This window comes from Maniola jurtina, chromosome 25 (genome assembly GCF_905333055.1).
Source record: "Maniola jurtina chromosome 25, ilManJurt1.1, whole genome shotgun sequence".
In the NCBI taxonomy this organism is placed as follows: Eukaryota; Metazoa; Arthropoda; class Insecta; order Lepidoptera; family Nymphalidae; genus Maniola; species Maniola jurtina.
In genome coordinates, this window is record NC_060053.1 from 436,280 (window position 1) to 456,382 (window position 20,103).

The 20,103-nt window shown below is 36.5% G+C and overlaps 1 protein-coding gene across 1 annotated transcript in view; it reads left to right on the plus strand.

Annotated features, from left to right (window-relative positions):
• The first annotated feature begins 2,258 nt into the window (after positions 1-2,258).
• LOC123878199 (GTP cyclohydrolase 1) overlaps positions 2,259-20,103 on the plus strand; it is a 41,604-nt gene continuing 23,759 nt past the window's right edge. Inside the window, exon 1 of the mRNA XM_045925315.1 lies at positions 2,259-2,618. Within this exon, the coding sequence (XP_045781271.1) occupies positions 2,531-2,618 (88 nt within the window). The 5' untranslated portion in view covers positions 2,259-2,530. The remainder of the gene's footprint in view (positions 2,619-20,103) is intronic.

The following is a 20,103-nucleotide window of genomic DNA, read 5'->3' on the forward strand; positions in this document are numbered from 1 at the left end:
TCGGGGGTTAAAAAGGTTTTTAGAACGATATGTCCTGCCCGTTGCCACTTCAGGTTCGCAACCCGTTGAGCTATGTCGGTTTTTCTGGTTTGATTACGTAGAGAAACTTCAAGCATAGCTCTCTTCATCGCCCGCTGAGTGGCTCGAGCTTCCTATGAGGTCCACAATTAGCGACCTCCATAGATTTACGTAGGTACTTCAGCATAAAAGTATTATTTACATAAATAACGCAAAATATACTTTAAATATGTGAAATAAAACGGTTTGATAACCCCTAGACGAGATAAACTAATCTAATACTTTGTCGTAAATATTTGTTACTCTATACTTGTTAGATAATATTAAATATTAAATGATTTTGTTGTTACGGTAGGTCTTTTGTATATACCTAACTCTGTAGGAGATCCGCAGAAGAACCTTACGTCACTGACATAGGCCAAACTATCAGCAAGCTAGTGAACCACCGAAACCGAAACCGAAAACCGAAATAACCGGGAATGGAAACCGAAAAGGACATTATTGTAATTTTGAACTCATTTTAATTTGGTGAAATAATTACTTTTCTTTAAATATATTGATTTCACATGCTATTTTTACCCGACTGCGGCAAAGCTAAAAGAAAGGGTTATGATTTTATTCACGGAAAGTGTTTTCTCAATGTTCGCACCCACAATCGTTTGCTACATTAATTTAACTAGGAATTATAATCAAGAATCACACTTCACACTAATATTATAAAGGTGAAAGTTTGTGTGTAAGTACGTGTGTGCGTGTGAGTGTGTGTGTGTGTGTGTGTGTGTGTGTGTGTGTGTGTGTGTGTGTGTGTGTGTGTGTGTGTATGTTTGTTACTCCTTCACGCAAAAACTACGGAACGTATTGGGCTGAAATTTGAAATGGAGATAGATAATATCCTGGATTAGCACATAGGCTACTTTTTATCCCGGAAAATAAAAGAGTTCCCACGGGATATCGAAAACCCTAAATCCACGCGGGTCAAGTCGCGGGCATCGGCTAGTCTCTGATATTTCACAGGTGGCTTAGTTATAATAATCGTAATCATACTTAATCATATCTATTTTCCCAAATTGCGGGTAAATAACAGGTACAATAGTTAGACCCGAACAGAATCTACTGCCGCTGACAGTGTGTAAAAATATAATCAATTTAAATTACAAAAATTACATTGAAGAGAACTTTTTACGGAAAGTGAATTTTCGCATTTTTGATTGTGAATGCGTAAATTCGCTTTCCAAACGATTGTTTGCTACATTAATTATAACTAGGTAGGTACGTTTTCTAACAAGACGCGATGCGAGAGTACTCGTGTGTCTGTCAGTCTGTCTGTCTGTCCGTCTGTCGTGTCTGTTGTCAAGAAAACCTATGGGGTACTTCCCGTTGACCTAGAATCATGAAATTTGGCAGGTAGGTAGCTCCTATAGCACACTGGAAAAAAAATCCAAAAACCTTGAATTTGTGGTTACATCACAAAAAAAACTAAAATGTGTTCACGAAAAATTTGATTTACTAAATCACATTTCGATGGCGCAGTCCGTTATTAACTTGCATTGCTCTACATAAGTCTTAGGTATAACTTCTGTGATGGTACTGAACCCTTCGTATGTGAGTCCGAATCGCACTTGACCAGCATATTTCATACTTGAAAAGAGCAACCGCCGAGTTTCTTGCTGGTTCTTCTCGGTAGGAACGGCATTCCGAACCAGTGGTAGATTATTTTGACGATTCAAAAGCACTTGTAAAAGTTTAATTGAATAAAAATATTTTGAATTTTGAATTTTTGAATTTTGAATATCTTGGGAACTTTTAGATTTTCCGTTAAAAGTAGTTTATATTCATTCTGAGATGCAAGCTGTCTCTATCTAACAAAATGTTGCTTGGGAATTTTTCGTTGTGAATTCAGATTATTTCAAATCCAGTGGGAACACTTTAAATTTTCCATTTCCAAATATCACTAAAGTCAGATTAAAAACAAAGTTAAAAAAATAGAATTCTTTTTAGCAGTCGTATTCAAAAACTAGTAAGTATAATAATATTATCTATCGAATAATAATTTTCCTATGCCCAACTGTTACCTAATCACTTCAATAATTAAGTACTTTATCATATAAATTATTCGACATTTATTATGTATTGTGTTCCTATGTGTATCTACCTATTACACAATATTTAAAAAGCCAATAACTTTATATAGAGAAGAAAAAATAGAGTACATAGCATTTTGACTCGCGCCATCGTCCCAGACGCTACAACTTTTGTTTTTGTTTTTTTTTTTTTAAATTTTTTCAGCCGAAGGCATAATCGCTTGATTCCATTCTATATTTTTTTACAATTATAATATCAATCGCAGATTACCTTGGCCGTAACTTCGTTGGAAAACACGTTCCCCGCTCCAATAACTACCTCCATTGCCACCAAGTAGAGTCTTATTCCGTGCTCTGTCAAAGTGACGTTGAAAAGCGCGCGAAACGGGCAGAATCCGCGCGTTCTAAATTCGAAAATTAAAAAAGTGACGATGAAGGAGCTCGTGTCGACCAGCCAGTGCTTGGAGAATGGAAACGGATCCATCATCATTGCGAAGAATGGGAAGAAAAATGGCGACAGTAAGTGATTTCTTTTTAATTTTTTAGACGCAAAGGAAATTTTTTTTTCAGCTTAGATCGAGGTATATGAAACATGGACAAGCAATTATGGTGTTTAAAATATTACTTAAAATTATTACGGCTGCTAAATTTCACTTTTTGATGATATTTTTGGATTGTAAGATAATGGTGTAATGGTGATAATTAATTACGTAAACTTAAAACTAAAGCTACGATTTATGCAAGATAATATCTTTATTAAAGTGTTTTGTCTACACTTGAAGAAAATATATAAATTTTTTATATACAGGTATATCAAAACTTGCGTAGAAGACAGGAATTAAACCTGCATCCATTAGTCTATCGTGCGTTTAGTGCGTTTAGACCACGGTGCCTTTTGAAAATTGCAAAAATCTTTCAAGATAACAAAGCAAATTGTATAAAGAAAAAAAATTTATTTACTTATCTAAATATAACTCTTGGTACTTATATTAAGTAGGTACGTTCAGAAAAAAAACTTCTTACACGGATTTGAACCAGTTCCTGCTTTACATACGAGGCTGTAATCACTTACGGCCGAAATCCATATTTATATTAAAATGCGAAAGTGTGTCTGTCTGTCTGTTGGATTTTCAAGCCCATCCATCCAATATTTGATGAAATTCGGTACAAAGATAGCTTACATTCTGGAAAAGGACATAGGTTTACCCGGGCTTTATCTCGGAAAATCAAAGAGTTTCCACGGGGTTTTTAAGAACCTAAATCCACGCTGACGAAGTTGCAGACATCATAATCGTAATTTTTAATTTAACCATCATCTCGACCTACCGCCGCACCGGCTCATTACTGAGTACGAGTCACCTCCAGGAGAATCCTCCAGGAGAGGAAGGGCCTAAGGCCTTAGTGCCCCACGCTGGCTGAGTTCGGATTGGCAGACTTCACAAACCTTTTATAACATTAGATAATGGAGAACTCTCAGGTATAGGTTTTCTCACGATGTTTTCCATCACCGTGAAAGCAAGTGAGATTTAATTGCTCCAATGTATAGGTAAAGCCCTATCATATGATACCCTACTTGGTATAGTTATCCCTTTCATATGATTTTTATAATTACCTATTACTTCATGAAAACATTTTTTTTTTGTGATGTAACCACAGATTTACACTTTTCGGATTTTTTCCTTTACTTGTGCTATATATGTATAAGACCTATTTACCTGCCAAATTCATGATTCTAGGTCAACGGGAAGTACCCTGTAGGTTTTTTGAAAGACACGACAGACGGACAGACGGACAGACAGACAGACAACAAAGTGATCCTGTAAGCGTTGCATTTTTCCTTTTGAGTTACATTCCGTACCTTAAAAGCAAAATATTCAGTTCATGAAATGAATGAATCTTATTTTATGAAATATTTAATTTTTGTCGCCCATTCATAGTAGTTTTTGTTAGAAATTTGTTTATTTTGCACTATTAGATAATAGTAGATTTTCTGTACTAATTCTGTACAAAAAATTAATCAAAAACATTGAATTTAATAAAATTTATAGTATTGACAGTGGACAGCTTTACCAACCAGTTTAACAGTTTTTTTTTTTATTAAAAGACTTTAGTTACTTTTATTATGATTTGGGTACAACAGAATTGCAACATGTTTTCTTCAATCAACTGCCTTTTTCATATTATTAGGTACTTCTTAATTTTCTTAACAGCAATCCACTACTAATCTTCTTATCTTTTGAATTATTTCTGTTTTTTTGTAAAAAAAACAAAATTAAAACCATTAAAAACACATTACAAGCTTGATTGTATGTAAAGAATAATCATAAGTCAATTTAGTAATCACAGGAAAACTATGGTTTTGTGACTATGGTGTCTATGGTGATTACGCTGACTATTATAACTCAAGGTACTGTATACATTAATCTCGTGGTAGGGCATTCCTAAACAATGGAGGTATCTCTTAGATTTTCTTGTTTCTAAGTACCTAGTTATAAATAATTGATTAGGTATATCGTACAAGGTCGTGGAATCTAGTTTATGCAATGATTCAGGTAACGTTGAAAAACTGAGAAAGGGAAGAAAATTTTACTGGCGCAGAAACTATAATACCTATTACTAGAGGATGCCCGCGTTTTCGTCCTCGTGGATCTAGGTTGTTAAAGATCCCGTGCGAACTGTTTGATTTTCCGGGATAAAAAGTTGCCTATGTCAATAACAGGGACGCAAGCTACCTCGGTGCCAAATTTCAAACAAATCGATCAAGCGGATGAGTATTTAGGAATCCCGCGGGAACTGTTTGTTTTTCCGGGACAAAAAGTAGCCTATATCCGTCCCCGGGATATAAGCTAACCCTGTACCAAATTTCGTCAGAATCGGTTAAACTGTTGGGCCGTGAAAAGGTAGCAGACAGACATATAGACAGACACACTTTCAGACACAGTATGGAAGTATGGATAAACACGAAAGTTTGTAAGTATGATTGTATGGATGGATGTTTGTTACTCTTTCACGCAAAAACTACTGAACGGATTTGGCTTAAATTTGGAATGGAGATAGATCCTACCCTGGATTAACATATAGGCTACTTTTATCCCAGAAAATCAATGAGTTGCCACGGGTTTTTTTAAAAACCTTAAATCCACGAGGATGGTGTCGTGAACGTCATAAAACACTCAAACACTTTCTGGCCAACAGAGGCTTCGGCCGTGGCTAGTTACCACCCTGCCGGCAAAGCCGTGCTGCCAAGGGATTTAGCGTTCCGGTACGATGCCGTGTAGAAACCAAAGGAGTATGGGTTTAATGAAAATTCCCAACCCCTTCCAGGTTCCATTCCATTCGCTTCCATTCGCTTCCATTTTAGACTGCATCATCACTTACCACCAGGTGGGATTGCAGTCAAACGCTTATTTGTATCTGAATAAAAAAAGGAACTTCCATAATAAACACAAATAATATTATCTCGAAACCTTGGTCTTGAACTTTTATTTCTTACTTTGGTCGGGTTTTTATTTTGTTGTTAGCCAACACAGAATACAGAACAGGTATTTACAGAAGTGGTAAATAAATGAGCGTATGAGTTTGTTGCCAAGCAGATGACTAGTGAAAAATCTGTGCACGTTATTGTAAAAGCAGATGTATTTGCATAGCATTACAGTTTAGTTTATGTTGTTGTTGGATGTAGGTAAGTGTAAGAAACTCGGCGGTTGCTCTTTTCAAATGTTCAATTTACATCTATACATATAATAAAATTGTAGAAAAGTGGTGTCTGTACAATGGAAATATATAAAAAAAAAGTAGCAGGGGTTGTTATTATATCGATGCCGAACCCGAAATTGTAATTAATTTTTTTTTTGTCTGTTTGTCTGTTTGTCTGTTTGTCTGATTGTCTGTGTGTTTGTGCACGCTAATCTCAGAAACGGCTTATTCGATTTAGATACGGTTTTCACTAATATATTGTAGTAAGCTTCACTTAGGATTTAGTGTTTATTTCATGTCAATCGGTTCATAAATAAAAAAGTTATGTCAATTTAAAGAATCACGGCGCTTCGCGCCTGAGCGTCCGTGGCTATATAAAGCGCGAAAAGTCACTATTCCACGCGAACGAAGTCGCGGGCACAGCTAGTATTTGAATATGTATAAATTATTATATACATGTATTCGAAATTTTCATAGTAACTGCTATGATTTGATATCAAACTCGATCCATCTATTTCAAGTTTATTTTTTCTCGATATACATTTCTTTTTCATGTCATGTGTAGGTAAACCAATTTCAATATACTTTTTGGGTTTTGTAGGTTATATCTCTTACATTCGTTTTGATTATGATAAGTTCTTTTATGACATATCGGAAAATTTTATGACATATGACAATATAGCCTCTAACACACGGAATGGTAAAGCGAAGCGAAAGAGAGATCTCATTTATCAAAATTTAATGTGCAGTTTGGCAGTAATAAGTGAATCGATGAGCCAATAAACAAACAAATACGCAACACAACACGTGACAGGTTGTGATGGCAATCAGGGTGAGGATGCCCCGCACACCCACACAATCCCTGGGCTAATCCGGTGCGGGATAGCGCGGGTGACGTGCGGGTGTGCAGAACGTCCCCCGCCTCATACCTCGATTGCCATCTCGACCTGTCACGTACTATGCATAGCTCCCGAAAACTCAGTCCTCTCTTAGTTGGATAAAGTATTGTTTTATCCATACTATATATATATATCACACTAATATTATAACGGAGAAAGTTTGTATGTATGTGTGTGTGTGTGTATGTTTGTTACTCCTTCACGCAAAAACTACTGGACAGATTGGGGTGAAATTTAGAATGCAGATAGATTATACCATGGATTCGCACACAGGCTACTTTTCATCCCGGAAAATCAAAAAATTCCCACGGGAATTTTAAAAAACCTACATCCACGTGAACGAAGTCGCGGGTATCAGCTAGTTATTAATATGCCATATTGTATAAGTAGTTGAAGTCTAGTGTATTGGTGGAGCGAATCCAATTCGCGCTTTTTTATCAATAAAATAATCTACGTTTTTTTATTATGCATTAATCACACTAATATTATAAAGGAGAAAGTTTGTATGTGTGTGTGTGTGTGTGTGTGTGTGTATGTTTGTTACTCCTTCACGCAAAAACTACTGGACGGATTGGGCTGAAATTTAAAATGGAGATAGATTATACCATGGATTAGCACATAGGCTACTTTTTATCCCGGAAAATCAAAGAGTTCCCACGGGATTTCGAAAAACCTAAATCCACGCGGGCGAAGTCGCGGGCATCAGCTAGTAGCGTATATAGTCTGATGGGACGACAATCCGACACGACCGGCGACTGAGTCTTTTGTTGTAATTGTATTGGAAATCACTCACGATAGTTTAAACGCTAAAATAGCCTTAGTTAAAAATAGGCAAACTAGAACAACACACATTTCTATAACCTTGAATTCTGTGGTAAGAATTCAGGTATAGATAAAATCTTATTTTCATGCCCTAGTATTAGAGGTCATTTTTAGTGTCATTTCCATAGAAAAAGAGCGGGGTTTTCAAACCCGGATATAAATACCGGATATGCTACAATTTATTAGATTGTCACATGTAGAAAAACCCACCGGTAACTTAAACAAGGATATGGATTAACAAGTAAGGTTTAATTACAACTACCTTTTGTTCTTATTGACTTTTGTTTATTTTTAACTACTTGTTGTGTAGTATATTATTATTACATACAATATTTTGCCCCTGAAAGCTCCTTGAAGCTTTTGTCTTGAATATGAATTCTAAATTAATTTAATTAATTAGTTAATTTCTTTTTTTTATTAGTATTTGGGGTTTCGGTTGAAAATGAATAAGTGTTTCATAATTCCTCACGGATTTTCAAAAATTCCTCTCGAGCGAAGCCGGGATATGTCAACTAGTTAAAAATATATTGAACTAGATGCCCGCGCCGTCCGTGTAGATTAAGATTTAAAATACCCATGGAAACTCGATTTTTCGGGATAAAAGTAATCTAATTCATTCATTCATTCCTATATCCTGTCCTTACTCTGTGTTACAGCTGTGTCTGGGATGCAAGCTTTCTATGATGCCCGCGACTTAGTCCATCTGTTAGGTTTTTAAAAATTCCATGGAAAAATTTGCATTTTCCGGGACCAAGAGTAGCCATCCCCGAGATGCAAATGATCTCCGTATCAAAATCAAAATCGGTTAAATGGAAGAGTCGTAAAAAGTTAGCAGATAGATAGACAAACAGACAGACCGAACAGAACACACACATTTTTAATGGATTAAAAATTAAAATATATTTTCATTTTCCAGCTAAAACGCCAAAATATGGCGAAAACTCATTCCTGTTCTAATTTGAAATTATCACACTTTCCCACTAATTCACACCAAATATTATAAATGTGAAAGTTTGTGTGTATGTGTGTATGTTTGTTACTCTTCCACGCAAAAACTACCAGATGGATTTGGCTGAAATTTGGAATGGAGATAGATTATACCTTGGATAAACACATAGGCTACTTTTTTTCCCGGAAAATCAATGAGTTTCCACGGGATTTTAAAAAGCTATATCCACGCGAACGAAGTCGCGGGCATCAGCTAGTGTAGACCTAATAATTATGATGACTTGTTAATCATTGTGAGCAATAAGCATAAAATAATAGAGAGGTTATGATTCGTAGGTTTCTGCTTAGTTAGCTTTATACGGCATGGTCTAATTAACATCAAGGCTTGTAGTCTGAGAGACGGTTGCAAGTTTTCCATAGGCTATTAGAAATGAGGAGATTCGTATGAGAATCAAAGTCAAAGTCAAAGTCATTTATTCAAATTAAGTACTATTGTACACTTTCTGATAGTCAAACAATGATGTAGTGGTGATAATTAATTACGTTAACTTAAAACTAACGCTACAAGGGTTCCAAACGTGCCCAAGTCTAAGAAGAGTCCACAACAAACTCAGCCGGGTATGTAATGTACCAGGCTCAGTTTACCCAGCCAGAATAACTGACATAGCTCATCGGGTGGCGAAGCTGAAGTGGCAATGGGTGGCACAAGGCCTTTGGGCGTGGAAGTCCCTACAAGTGACCTACTATGTCCACCAGTGGACAATGGACATCTATCGGTTGGTGATGATGATGATGGTTGTACCCAAGGTCTGCAGTCTGCACTCCAACATAATTGAAATTCCATGGACTCGTATGAAAGCGATTCGCTTCCCTGTTTCTTAGTAGAATACGGAAATTCGGAAAGATTACCGAATGCTCTTTTGGTTTTCACCTCTACTTTTAGTATGGGTACATTCAAGTCAAGAGTAACCAGCGCGCTCCACCTTAGCTGCATCATCACTTGCAACCAAGCGAGACATGCTTAGAAAACATGGGAAATTTTGCAACTACCTCTTTGACTATCCTTTATTGAAAATCGCTTGTTGTGACGAAGGCTATTCTTTGATAATTTATGATTTATGACCCATATTTGTGTGGATATTTCATTGTTAGAAGATTTTTGAGTTAAAAATCAATTTTCCTTTGCGTAATCATAAAGGCAGTGTGGTTTGATTGCTGCAACGCATATTTGTGTGTACGCGTGTGTGTGTCTTCCAACACTGCATTTTCAGGAGGAGATCTTCATTTCAGCACAATGTGAGACAACAATGTCCATCTGCCGGTTTTCACCCCGACCCACAAAGAGGGGTGTTATAAATTTGACGTGTGTATCTGTGTAACTGTGTATCTGTCTGTGGCATCGTAGCTCCTAAACTAATGAACCGGCTTGATCGAAAGTGTTCGAATCCAAGAAAATCGGTTCAGTTTGAAAGTTATCAGCTCTTTTCTAGTTACTGTAACCTTCACTTGTCGGGGGTGTTATAAATTTTTAATTTACACTTGTTCGAACTACGTGTCCTGCCCATTGCCACTTCAGCTTGGTGCTCTGGCTCTCCTACGGATCTCTTCACTCCTGATTTGATCGCGTAGAGAAACTCCTAGCATAGCTCTCTCCATCGCAATCATCGCTGAGACTCTGAGCTTTCTTATGAGACCAATAGTTAGCGACCATATCTCGGATCTATATTATTATGTCATCAACCGATCTAATCGATAAATAAACATGAACATTATACACTACAGATATCACTACCCATATTATAAATGCGAAAGTGTATTTGATTGTTGATTAGTCCTTCAATCAAGCTGCAACGGAGTAACGGATCGCCATGATTTTTTGCATGGGTATAAGTAGTGACATAGGCTACTTTTCATCCCGGAAAATCGAAGAATTGCACGGGATTTAAAAAACCTAAATCCACGCGGATGGAGTCATGAGCATTAGCCACACTAATATTATAAAGGAGAAAGTTTGTATGTGTGTGTGTATGTTTGTTACTCCTTCACGCAAAAACTACTGGACGGATTGGGCTGAAATTTAGAATGGAGATATCCTGGATTAGCACATAGGCTACTCGTTACCCCGGAAAATCAAAAAGTTCCCACGGGAATTTAAAAAACCTACATCCACGCGAACGAAGTCGCGGGCATCAGCAAGTGTTACCATAAATCCGGATGCATACATAAGTATAACTTTGTAAGAGGTCAATGTAATTTTATAATAGTTATTTTAGGCATGAACTTGACTGCTGACACGGCTGCTAACTACGCAAGCGTTTATTTTGCCTAGCCTTGCACAATATGCTGAGTGTAGCGCAGGTCCGTAGTCAGTTCTAATTTCTGATAAAGTTGAAAAATAAAACCCGACTGCGATCGTCTTAATAAACGTTGAAATATTATAGTAAAATTGTTTTTCTGTCGCTTGGTATATTTTAATGTTGTAGTATATTTATATTTATGAACTCAGAATTTTCTCCTCTTTTATTTAACACCCCACTCGATACAATAGCAAAAAAAAAAAATTTTGGAGACCCCCATTTTTTTCATGTAATATCCGTTAGCTCAATTTTTTCGTATAAAATATAACATATGTCACCCGGACCTTTACGACGAATCGATTGACACCACATTTTTGAGATTGGCAGGACTCACCTGAGCTAGCCCGCTACGTTGCAACCTCATTCATCAAAATCGGCCCAGTAGTTTAGGCGCTACGGTGGAACACACAGAATCTGGATACAAACATACACACATACATACATACATAGACTGTTAAAATCATAACCCTTCCTTTTGGCTTTGCCGTAGTCGGGTAATAAATGAAAGGGGGCTTATCATAATCAATCAATCAATCAATAAATCGTTTATCTGCTTTAAGTACTGGTTAACAAAGGTATTACAACTATTCATCACCACATTTGCCATGCAATGGCGTGCAAATATTTTATTTAGGACTACAGGTTCCTTATATAAAATGCAAGTACAGCTTTATTATAGTCAAGAATAAAATGATAATATCTCACTAATATTAAAAATGTTAAATTTTGTATGTTAGTTATCCCTTCATGCAACAATGACTGAACTTAGTATCATCTTAGTAATATTATAAATAAGAAAGTGTGTGACTATCTGTCCGTATGCTACATTTTCACGGCCTATCCATTAAACCAATTTTGACAAAATTCGATTACAGAGATCGCTCTTTACTTTATATCATTTTCTCGGGATTTATTTATCCATTTGTATTAGAGAAAATTCTTATGCATGGCATGGGTCTTCTCTCATAATAATTTATAAATTTAGTTTAATTAATTTAGATAGTCTGCCACGCTGGCCCAGTACAGATTTGCAAACTTCACACACCTTTGAGAACATTATAGAGAAAACTCACAGGCATGCAGGTTTCCTCACGATACTTGATGGTAAATGATCACCATTAAAACAAGTGATATTTAATTGCTTAAAATGCACATAACTTCAAAAAGTAAAAGTTACATGCTCGGGATTGAACTCCCGACCACCCGAATAGGAGCCCGACGTTACCGCCACTAGGCTACCACCGCTCTTATATACTTTTTATTTATTTTATGTGTTACAGAGTTACCTACTTCCGCCTACAGAGTCAAATACATAAATTACACAAGTTCAAGTATTGGGGGTGCTTACCCATATTTCAGGTTATCTAGCTACGGCCCTGTTTGTTTATAATGATTATAATTAATAATTTGCTATTGTATAACGTAACAGTAATTAGATATTGCATTTCATTCTTAATAGGTATTAATTAATTGGCGATGATTTCGCATTTTTGCATATTATTACTTGTAAAGTTATGGATCATCATTATCGTCTTTTTTTTTTATTCAGATCAGATTTAGGCCCATATTTGCGACTTACTTGGGGCACTGTGTTTTTTTTCGACACAAGTTAGCCCTTGACTGAAATTTCACCTGGTGGTAAGTGATGATGCAGTCTAAGATCGGAACGGGATAACCTGGAGCATTTTTTATTAAACCCATCCCCCTTTGGTTTCTACACGGCATCGTACCGGAACGCTAAATCGCTTGGCGGAACGGTTTTGCTGGTAGGGTGGTAACTAGCCACGACCGAAGCCTCCCACCAGACCAGACCAGAAATTTAGAAATTATGAAATTCCAAACCCATGCCGGAAATCGAACCCGGGACCCTCTACTATTAAGACCACAGCACTTACCACTGCGTCAAAGGAGTCGTCAAATCCTAAGAAATAAACTATACCTATGAAAATAAACACCATTTTAAGATCGTTATCATATTAAAAATTTATAATTTAATAATCTTCCGGTTTAAAATATCGTGCAAGGTTGCCAAACTGAGGTCGCCATTTTCGAAAATTAATAAAATGCGTTTGGCCTTTTCAGTTTTGGCGAAAGAGGTCGTATTTCTTTGCTTGTATATTATTGTAAATTGAACAGTTGAAAAGAGCACCCGCCGAGTTTCTGAAAATAAAACAGAGGAAATCTTCGGTATAGACTATAGAGCAAGTATAGAGACGCACTAAGCCACAGAATATAGGTATAATAGTTGGTACTAACGACTAAGCCTGCAAATAAAAGTCGCATAAGCGGGGGTGTAATTTCATCCCCACTTCTGGATTTCAAGAACCCTTATAGCACTTTACTGGTTTTAAGCTTTATTTAAGCAGCTTTATTCCTTATTTATTCCATTTGCTGTGGAAAGTGATCTATCTTTTTAGAGTCCCGTAATAAATTAATCTTTAGCTACTCGGGAAATCAGCTTAAAATCGATAACGAACTTTGTACAAATCAATTAAAAACTAACAAACACAAACAAGATTGTTGCACTTTTATCCAGTTCCGACCAAAATTTTAATCCATCGGAAAAACCTTTTACCCTAGCATGTTATTGTTTAGAGCTCATTAAGTAGAGTATGAATATATTTTTTGTTTATTTTTTTATCAAAAAAAATAAAAGATATAGGGGGCCGTTAAAGTTGTCAGTTTTAGACCATTTTTGTGTACTATCTCAAAAACTAAACTAGTTAGGAATCTTTTAGGAATATGAAATTTCGGTATATTATGTACCATTTATACTGTAATTTAAACAACAAGTACTGGAAACAACGTTTTAAGTTTGTAAGCTGTAATCAAAACAAACGAACATTTTTTGGGTTTTTCTTTCACGGTTTATTGCGATTTTCTATTTCTATGATGTCCATATTAATTATGTACGGAGTTATAAGTTTGACGTGTGTAACTGTGTATTTGTGTATCTGTCTGTAGCATCATAGCTCCTAAACTAATGAACCGATTTCAATGTAGTTTTTTTTTGTTTGAAAGGTGGCTTGATCGAGAGTGTTCTTAGCTATAATCCAAGAAAATCGGTTCAGCCGTTTGAAAGTTATCAGCTCTTTTCTAGTTACTGTAACTTTCACTTGTCGGGGGTGTTACAAATTTTTAATTTACACTTGCTATGGATAGTTCTTAATTGATAGTTTATTGTTTCATAGTATATTTTAACTAGAGGATGCCCGCGGCTTCGCCCGCGTGGATTTCGATTTTTTTAAATCCCGTAGGAACTCTTCAATTTTCCGGGATAAAAAGTAGCCTATGTCCTTCCCCGGGATGTATCCCAAGTCTGTACCAAATTTCATTAAAATCGGCTTAGTGGTGGGGCCGTGAAAACCTAGCAGACAGACAGACAGAAAAACAGAGAGTCAGACACACTTTCGCATTTATAATATTAGTATGGATGGATTGATTTAATTGCTACACAAATCAATCTTCCGGTGTACTTACTTGTATAACTGTTGTATAATTTCCCATCGAATGGAATCGAACCCGGGACCACTAATAAGACCACAGCGTCTCAGCATCGTATTTTCTGAGTTTTGTGCGTTTAAGCAATTAAATATCACTTGCTTTAACGGTGAAGGAAAACATCGTGAGGAAACCTGCATGCCTGGGAGTTCTCCATAATGTTCTCAAGGGTGTGTGAAATCTGCCAATCCGAAATTGGCCAGCGTGGTAGACTATGGCCAAACCCTTGTCATTCTGAGAGGAGACCCGTGCCCAGTAGTGAGCCGGTGATGGGTTAGTGAGTGATGATGATGATGATGATGAATCGAAGTAATCCCCGTTTCTTTCATGTGACAAATAATACAGGTACTAAGAAGTTGTTACCTTGTGACGTCATTCTACGTCATTTCAATAGGTATGTTTGAGCATGACTGCGATTTCACATGTGGGTGACAATGCTGTATCAAATCATAGCCTTGCTGATTCTTCTCGGTAGGAAAGGCATTCCGAAAGTGGTAGATACATTTGATTATTCAAAAGTGCTTGCAAAAGTTTATTTGAATAAAAATATTCATATTCGAAAAATAGAGATCCATACAAACGAAGTTTGATCCAAAGGGCTGTATGGGTTTAGTAAAAACTGCCATACCGCTTCCAGGTTAGTCCGCTTCCATTTTAGACTGCATCATCACTTACCACCAGGTGAGATTGCAGTCAAGGGCTAACTTGTAATTGAATTTAAAAACCGGCCAAGTGCGAGTCAGACTCGCGCACCGAGGGTTCCGTACTCGGGTAATTTTTCCGACATTTTGCACGATAAATCAAAAAGTATTTAATTATGCATAAAAAATCTGTTTTAGAATATACAGGTAAAGGCCTTTCATATTATGATACCCCACTTGGTATAGTTATCTTACTTTGAAAATTGAAATACATTTAATTTTTTTTAATGATGTAACTACAAATTCGCGGTTTTTAGATTTATTCCTGTACTTGTGCTATAAGATCTACCAAATTTCATAATTCTAGGTCAACGGGAAGTACCCTAAAGGTTTTCTTGACAGACACGACGGACGGGCGGACAAACAGACAGACAATAACGTGATCCTATAAGGGTTTCGTTTTTACTTTTGACGTACGGAAACCTAAAAATAGAGACCCATACAAACGAAGTTTGATCAAAAGGGGTATGGGTTTAGTAAAAACTGCCATACCGCTTCCAGGTTAGTCCGCTTCCATCTTAGACTGCATCTGCATCATTACTTACCACCAGGTGAAATTGCAGTCAAGGGTAACTTGTATCTGTTTTTTTAAAGGGTCCTTTTGACACTCTTCGGGTACGGAACCCTAAAAACGGAGGAGATTCGTAAAACTCAAATCTCTAGTAGGTATGTAGGTATCTACACTAATAAATAAAATTGGAGTGTCTGTCTGTAATTTCGAAATAACTACCTCATATTAAGCTCATAGGGTTATTTGAACGATACCTTAACTGAATCACACGTTTTCAAAATTTTTGTCTGTCTGTCTGTCTGTCTGTCTGTCTGTTTGAAAAGGCTCATCTTTGGAACGGCTGAACCGATTTTGACGGGATTTTCACAGACAAGTAGAGGATTGACCAGGGTGTAACATAGGCTACTTTTTTAACCGACTTTCAAAAAGGGAGTTGTGTTTTTCTACCTATGTACACCGAAATCTCTGAGATTTCTGAACTGATTTGCGTAATTTTTTTTTAATCGATAGAGGAACTTTGCGACATTGTTTCATAAAAAATTTGGATTCCAACTCCTCAATCCTGATGCTGCAGGGGATCTGACCAATCCACGCAGGCAAAGCTGCGGGCATCAGCTAGTGTTACATATTTGGAGACGTACTTTGACGTCACCACCGCGCACCGTAATGCCTACACTTAAACATAAATAAAACGTAATGTGACGTCACGTAATTAGCATACTACAAAATGACTCGTCACTTCGTCACTTAAACGAAACGGGGATTTTCGTCGATTCGACGAAGAGTCTAAGTTTAGATACTTGTTTTTACAGTCTTATTAACTTAGGATAAACATAAAAACCCTAAATAAATACCTAAAGAAAAAAGAAGGAAAAAAAAACTTTTTTTCTATCTTTTTAGGGTTCTGTGCTCCAGAAGGAAAAACGGAACCCTTATAGGATCACTTTTTGTCTGTCGTGTCTATCAAGAAAACCTTCACAAAAGTCATGATTTTCGAAATTTTCGCCTGACTTTTATTGATTTAATTTTTTTCTCTATTTTTTTTTTTTGATTGACTTGTACCATAAGACTGTGCTATCTGCCGAATTTCATGATTCTAGGTCCTATTATAGGTTTTGATTCCCTTGACACGATCTCCGGACTGACAAATAGACAATGAAGGGATCCTATTTTCTCTAGAGGAACCCTAAAAAAGACATTTTTCTATGTATGTAGTTTTGGCGATTTTTTTGGTTTTTCATAATATTATGTTAATGAATTTTTTTCGCGATTCGCAAACAACGATACATTGGTCGAATGGATTGGCCCAATGTGTATGAGGGCCATAACGCATAGTACCTAACAGCTTTCACTGTCCTCTTAAAAATATAGCATGTGGTTTAACCCAACAGTTTACCTGCTACTTTTAACTGAGGGGGTTTTCCTATAGTTAATGACTCGAGTATCCAGATTCCAGGTAAATCCCGGCATACCTAGGACTAATTTTAGCTTTAACTATTTTTCTAATGAGGCAGTGATGGCTTTGTGGTTATAAAACTTCGGAGGGTCCTACCTATTCGGAGGGTCAGATGTTGGATCCCGGACATGCACCTCTACCTTTTCGGGGCTATACGCGTTTTGAAAAAACATTGTGAGGTAACGTGCATGCCTGAGAGTTCTCCATAACTTTTCTATAACTTCTTCATAATTTCATTTTTATACCATCCGAATCTATAGAATAGAATAGAATAGATTTTTATTCAAATAGACTTTTACAAGTGCTTTTGAATCGTCAAATAATTTACCACTGGTTCGGAATGCCGTTCTTACCGAGAAGAACCAGCAAGAAACTCGGCGGTGCCTCTTTTCAATTCATCAATTTACAATAATATTCCATACTATACAAGCAATCTATCTATCTCCACTTAGCGCAGGCTTTGACTATATTAGTATTTCAATGTAATAGACTACAGGCCCATGCTCAAAAATGGATGGGTCATATGAACCACCAGGTGACGTATACAGGACGATATAAGAGCATAAAATAATAAGATTCAGCACTATGCCGTCACTTGTAAGCTGTCCAACAGAGTGCTGGTGAGAATTTAAAAGTGCAGGTAGAGTGAGTACATTTTGGTCATATATTTTTGTACGGCATTTTTACCATCGATAGATCCATGAAAAATAATAAGAAAGCGCGCAGTGCCGTAAAAAAATGGTGCGCCACAAAGTCAGTAAATTTTTTGATTTTCTGACAATTTCCAGGATAAATTTGGTCATTTAATTCTGTACGGCATTAGTTTCATACTGTTTCAATACAGCCTCTAATCCATTATTCCGCAACGCCGTACAAAAATCATGCGACAAGGGGAAAAAATTGAGGGTAGCAACCCCCTCTCTTTCCGTGGTCCGGGGGGTGATTTGAAACAACATAAAATTAATTTATTTTGAAAGTGTTTTATGCATAGATAATATTTTTTTACATGCCGTACATTTTCGTAGGTCCAAAGGTTTGTAGGGAATGTGAATATTATATACACACCCGTTCACTTCAGTTAGACGGCATAGTGATTTTATCATATTATCAATTGTTCTCTTCAAAAATATGTTAATGCCGTACAGTATCAGATGGCCATAAAGTACTACACCTTTAAAATGGTAGCGTCATTTTCATCAGCCTAAAAGATATGGTCTGCATTAAAATGTACGGCATATTTTTTTCCTAATTTATTTATCTTAATACTATTTAAAACAAGGGAAAAGCGTAGATAATTGCTATATTTTATTAATCTATGAATATTTAAACTTTTGCAATAATTTGAAAAATTTCAGTTTTTGTATTTCTCTATAATTTTTTTTAGAACAGTTTCTTTTGAACGGCAATACTATATAACAATAGTATCTATAACTATCATGTTAAAAAAAAAATTGCCGTACAGAGTCAAATGATTTTACAGCTTTAAAAATCAAGTATACCATGAAATTAAGATAATTATTGATACACATTCAAATGAACACTAATTTTTTGACGGCATTATTTTTAATAGTACTTTTGAGTGCTAGATAATGTTTTGGAACCAAAGCCGTACTTTTTCAAATCACCCCCCGGACCACGGAAAGAGAGGGGGTTGCTACCCTCAATTTTTTCCCCTTGTCGTATGATTTTTGTACGGCGTTGCGGAATAATGGATTAGAGGCTGTATTGAAACAGTATGAAACTAATGCCGTACAGAATTAAATGACCAAATTTATCCTGAAAATTATCAGAAAATCAAAAAATTTACTGACTTTGTGGCGCACCATTTTTTTTGCGGCACTGCGCGCTTTCTTATTATTTTTCATGGATCTATCGATGGTAAAAATGCCGTACAAAAATATATGACCAAAATGTACTCACTCTACCTGCACTTTTGAATTCTCACCAGCACTCTGTTGGACAGCTTACAAGTGACGGCATAGTGCTGAATCTTATTATTTTATGCTCTTATATCGTCCTGTATACGTCACCTGGTGGTTCATATGACCCATCCATTTTTGAACATGGGGCTGTAGTCTATAACATTGGTTCTCCACTTCCATTATTTTAATGACAACTCTATGACGTAGCCTGTTGATATAAAAGCCAATGACCATGCAGCCTTGCTACGATGGTTCCCGCGATTTCGTCCGCGTGGATTTTCCTACTAAAAGAAGGAACCCTTATACGTCCAATCCGTCTGTTTAACTGTCTGCATGTCATTAACTGTTTCAGATTTTTAACCGACTTCCAAAAAAGGAGGAGGTTCTCAACTCGACGGAATCTTTTTTTTTTTACTAGCTGATGCCCGCAGCTTCGCCCGCGTGGATTTAGGGTCTGAAATCCCGTGGGAAAGTTGTCACAAAGTTCCTCTATCGATTAAAAAAAAAATTACGCAAATCGGTTCAGAAATCACGGAGATTTCGGTGTACATACGAAGAAAAACACAACTCCCTTTTTGAAAGTCGGTTAAAAAAGTAGCCTATGTTACTCCCTGATCAATCCTCTACTTGTCTGTGAAAACCCCGTCAAAATCGGTCCAGCCGTTCCGAAGATTAGCCTTTTCAAACAGACAGACAGACAAAAATTTTAAAAACGTGTGATTCAGTGTTGGTATCGTTCAAATAACCATATATGAGCTTAATATGAGGTAGTTATTTCGAAATTACAGACAGACACTCCAATTTTATTTATTAGTATAGATTTTTATTTTTTATGTATGTTCCCCGATTACTCAAAGACCCCTGAACCGATTTGGATTTTTTTTTGCTCAAAGGGTATACTGTACAGGTGGTCCCATATAAATTTGGTGAAGATCTGATGAATATTTTCGGAGGTGAAGAACAGAACTCCTCAATGGACAAGAGCAAATTGATCGCGGTCAGTGTAATAGCTTAGTAAACAGTAGGGTTTTAACTAGGCATAGCATATTATAGTACAGTGGGGCCACTCAAAATTGTGAAATAAAAAATTTCAAAAGAAAAATAAAACCGACTTCAAAAACCACAAACACTAAAAAGTAAAAAATAATAATTTCTGTTTAGCTACACGTGTAATGTACCTAGGTATGAAGT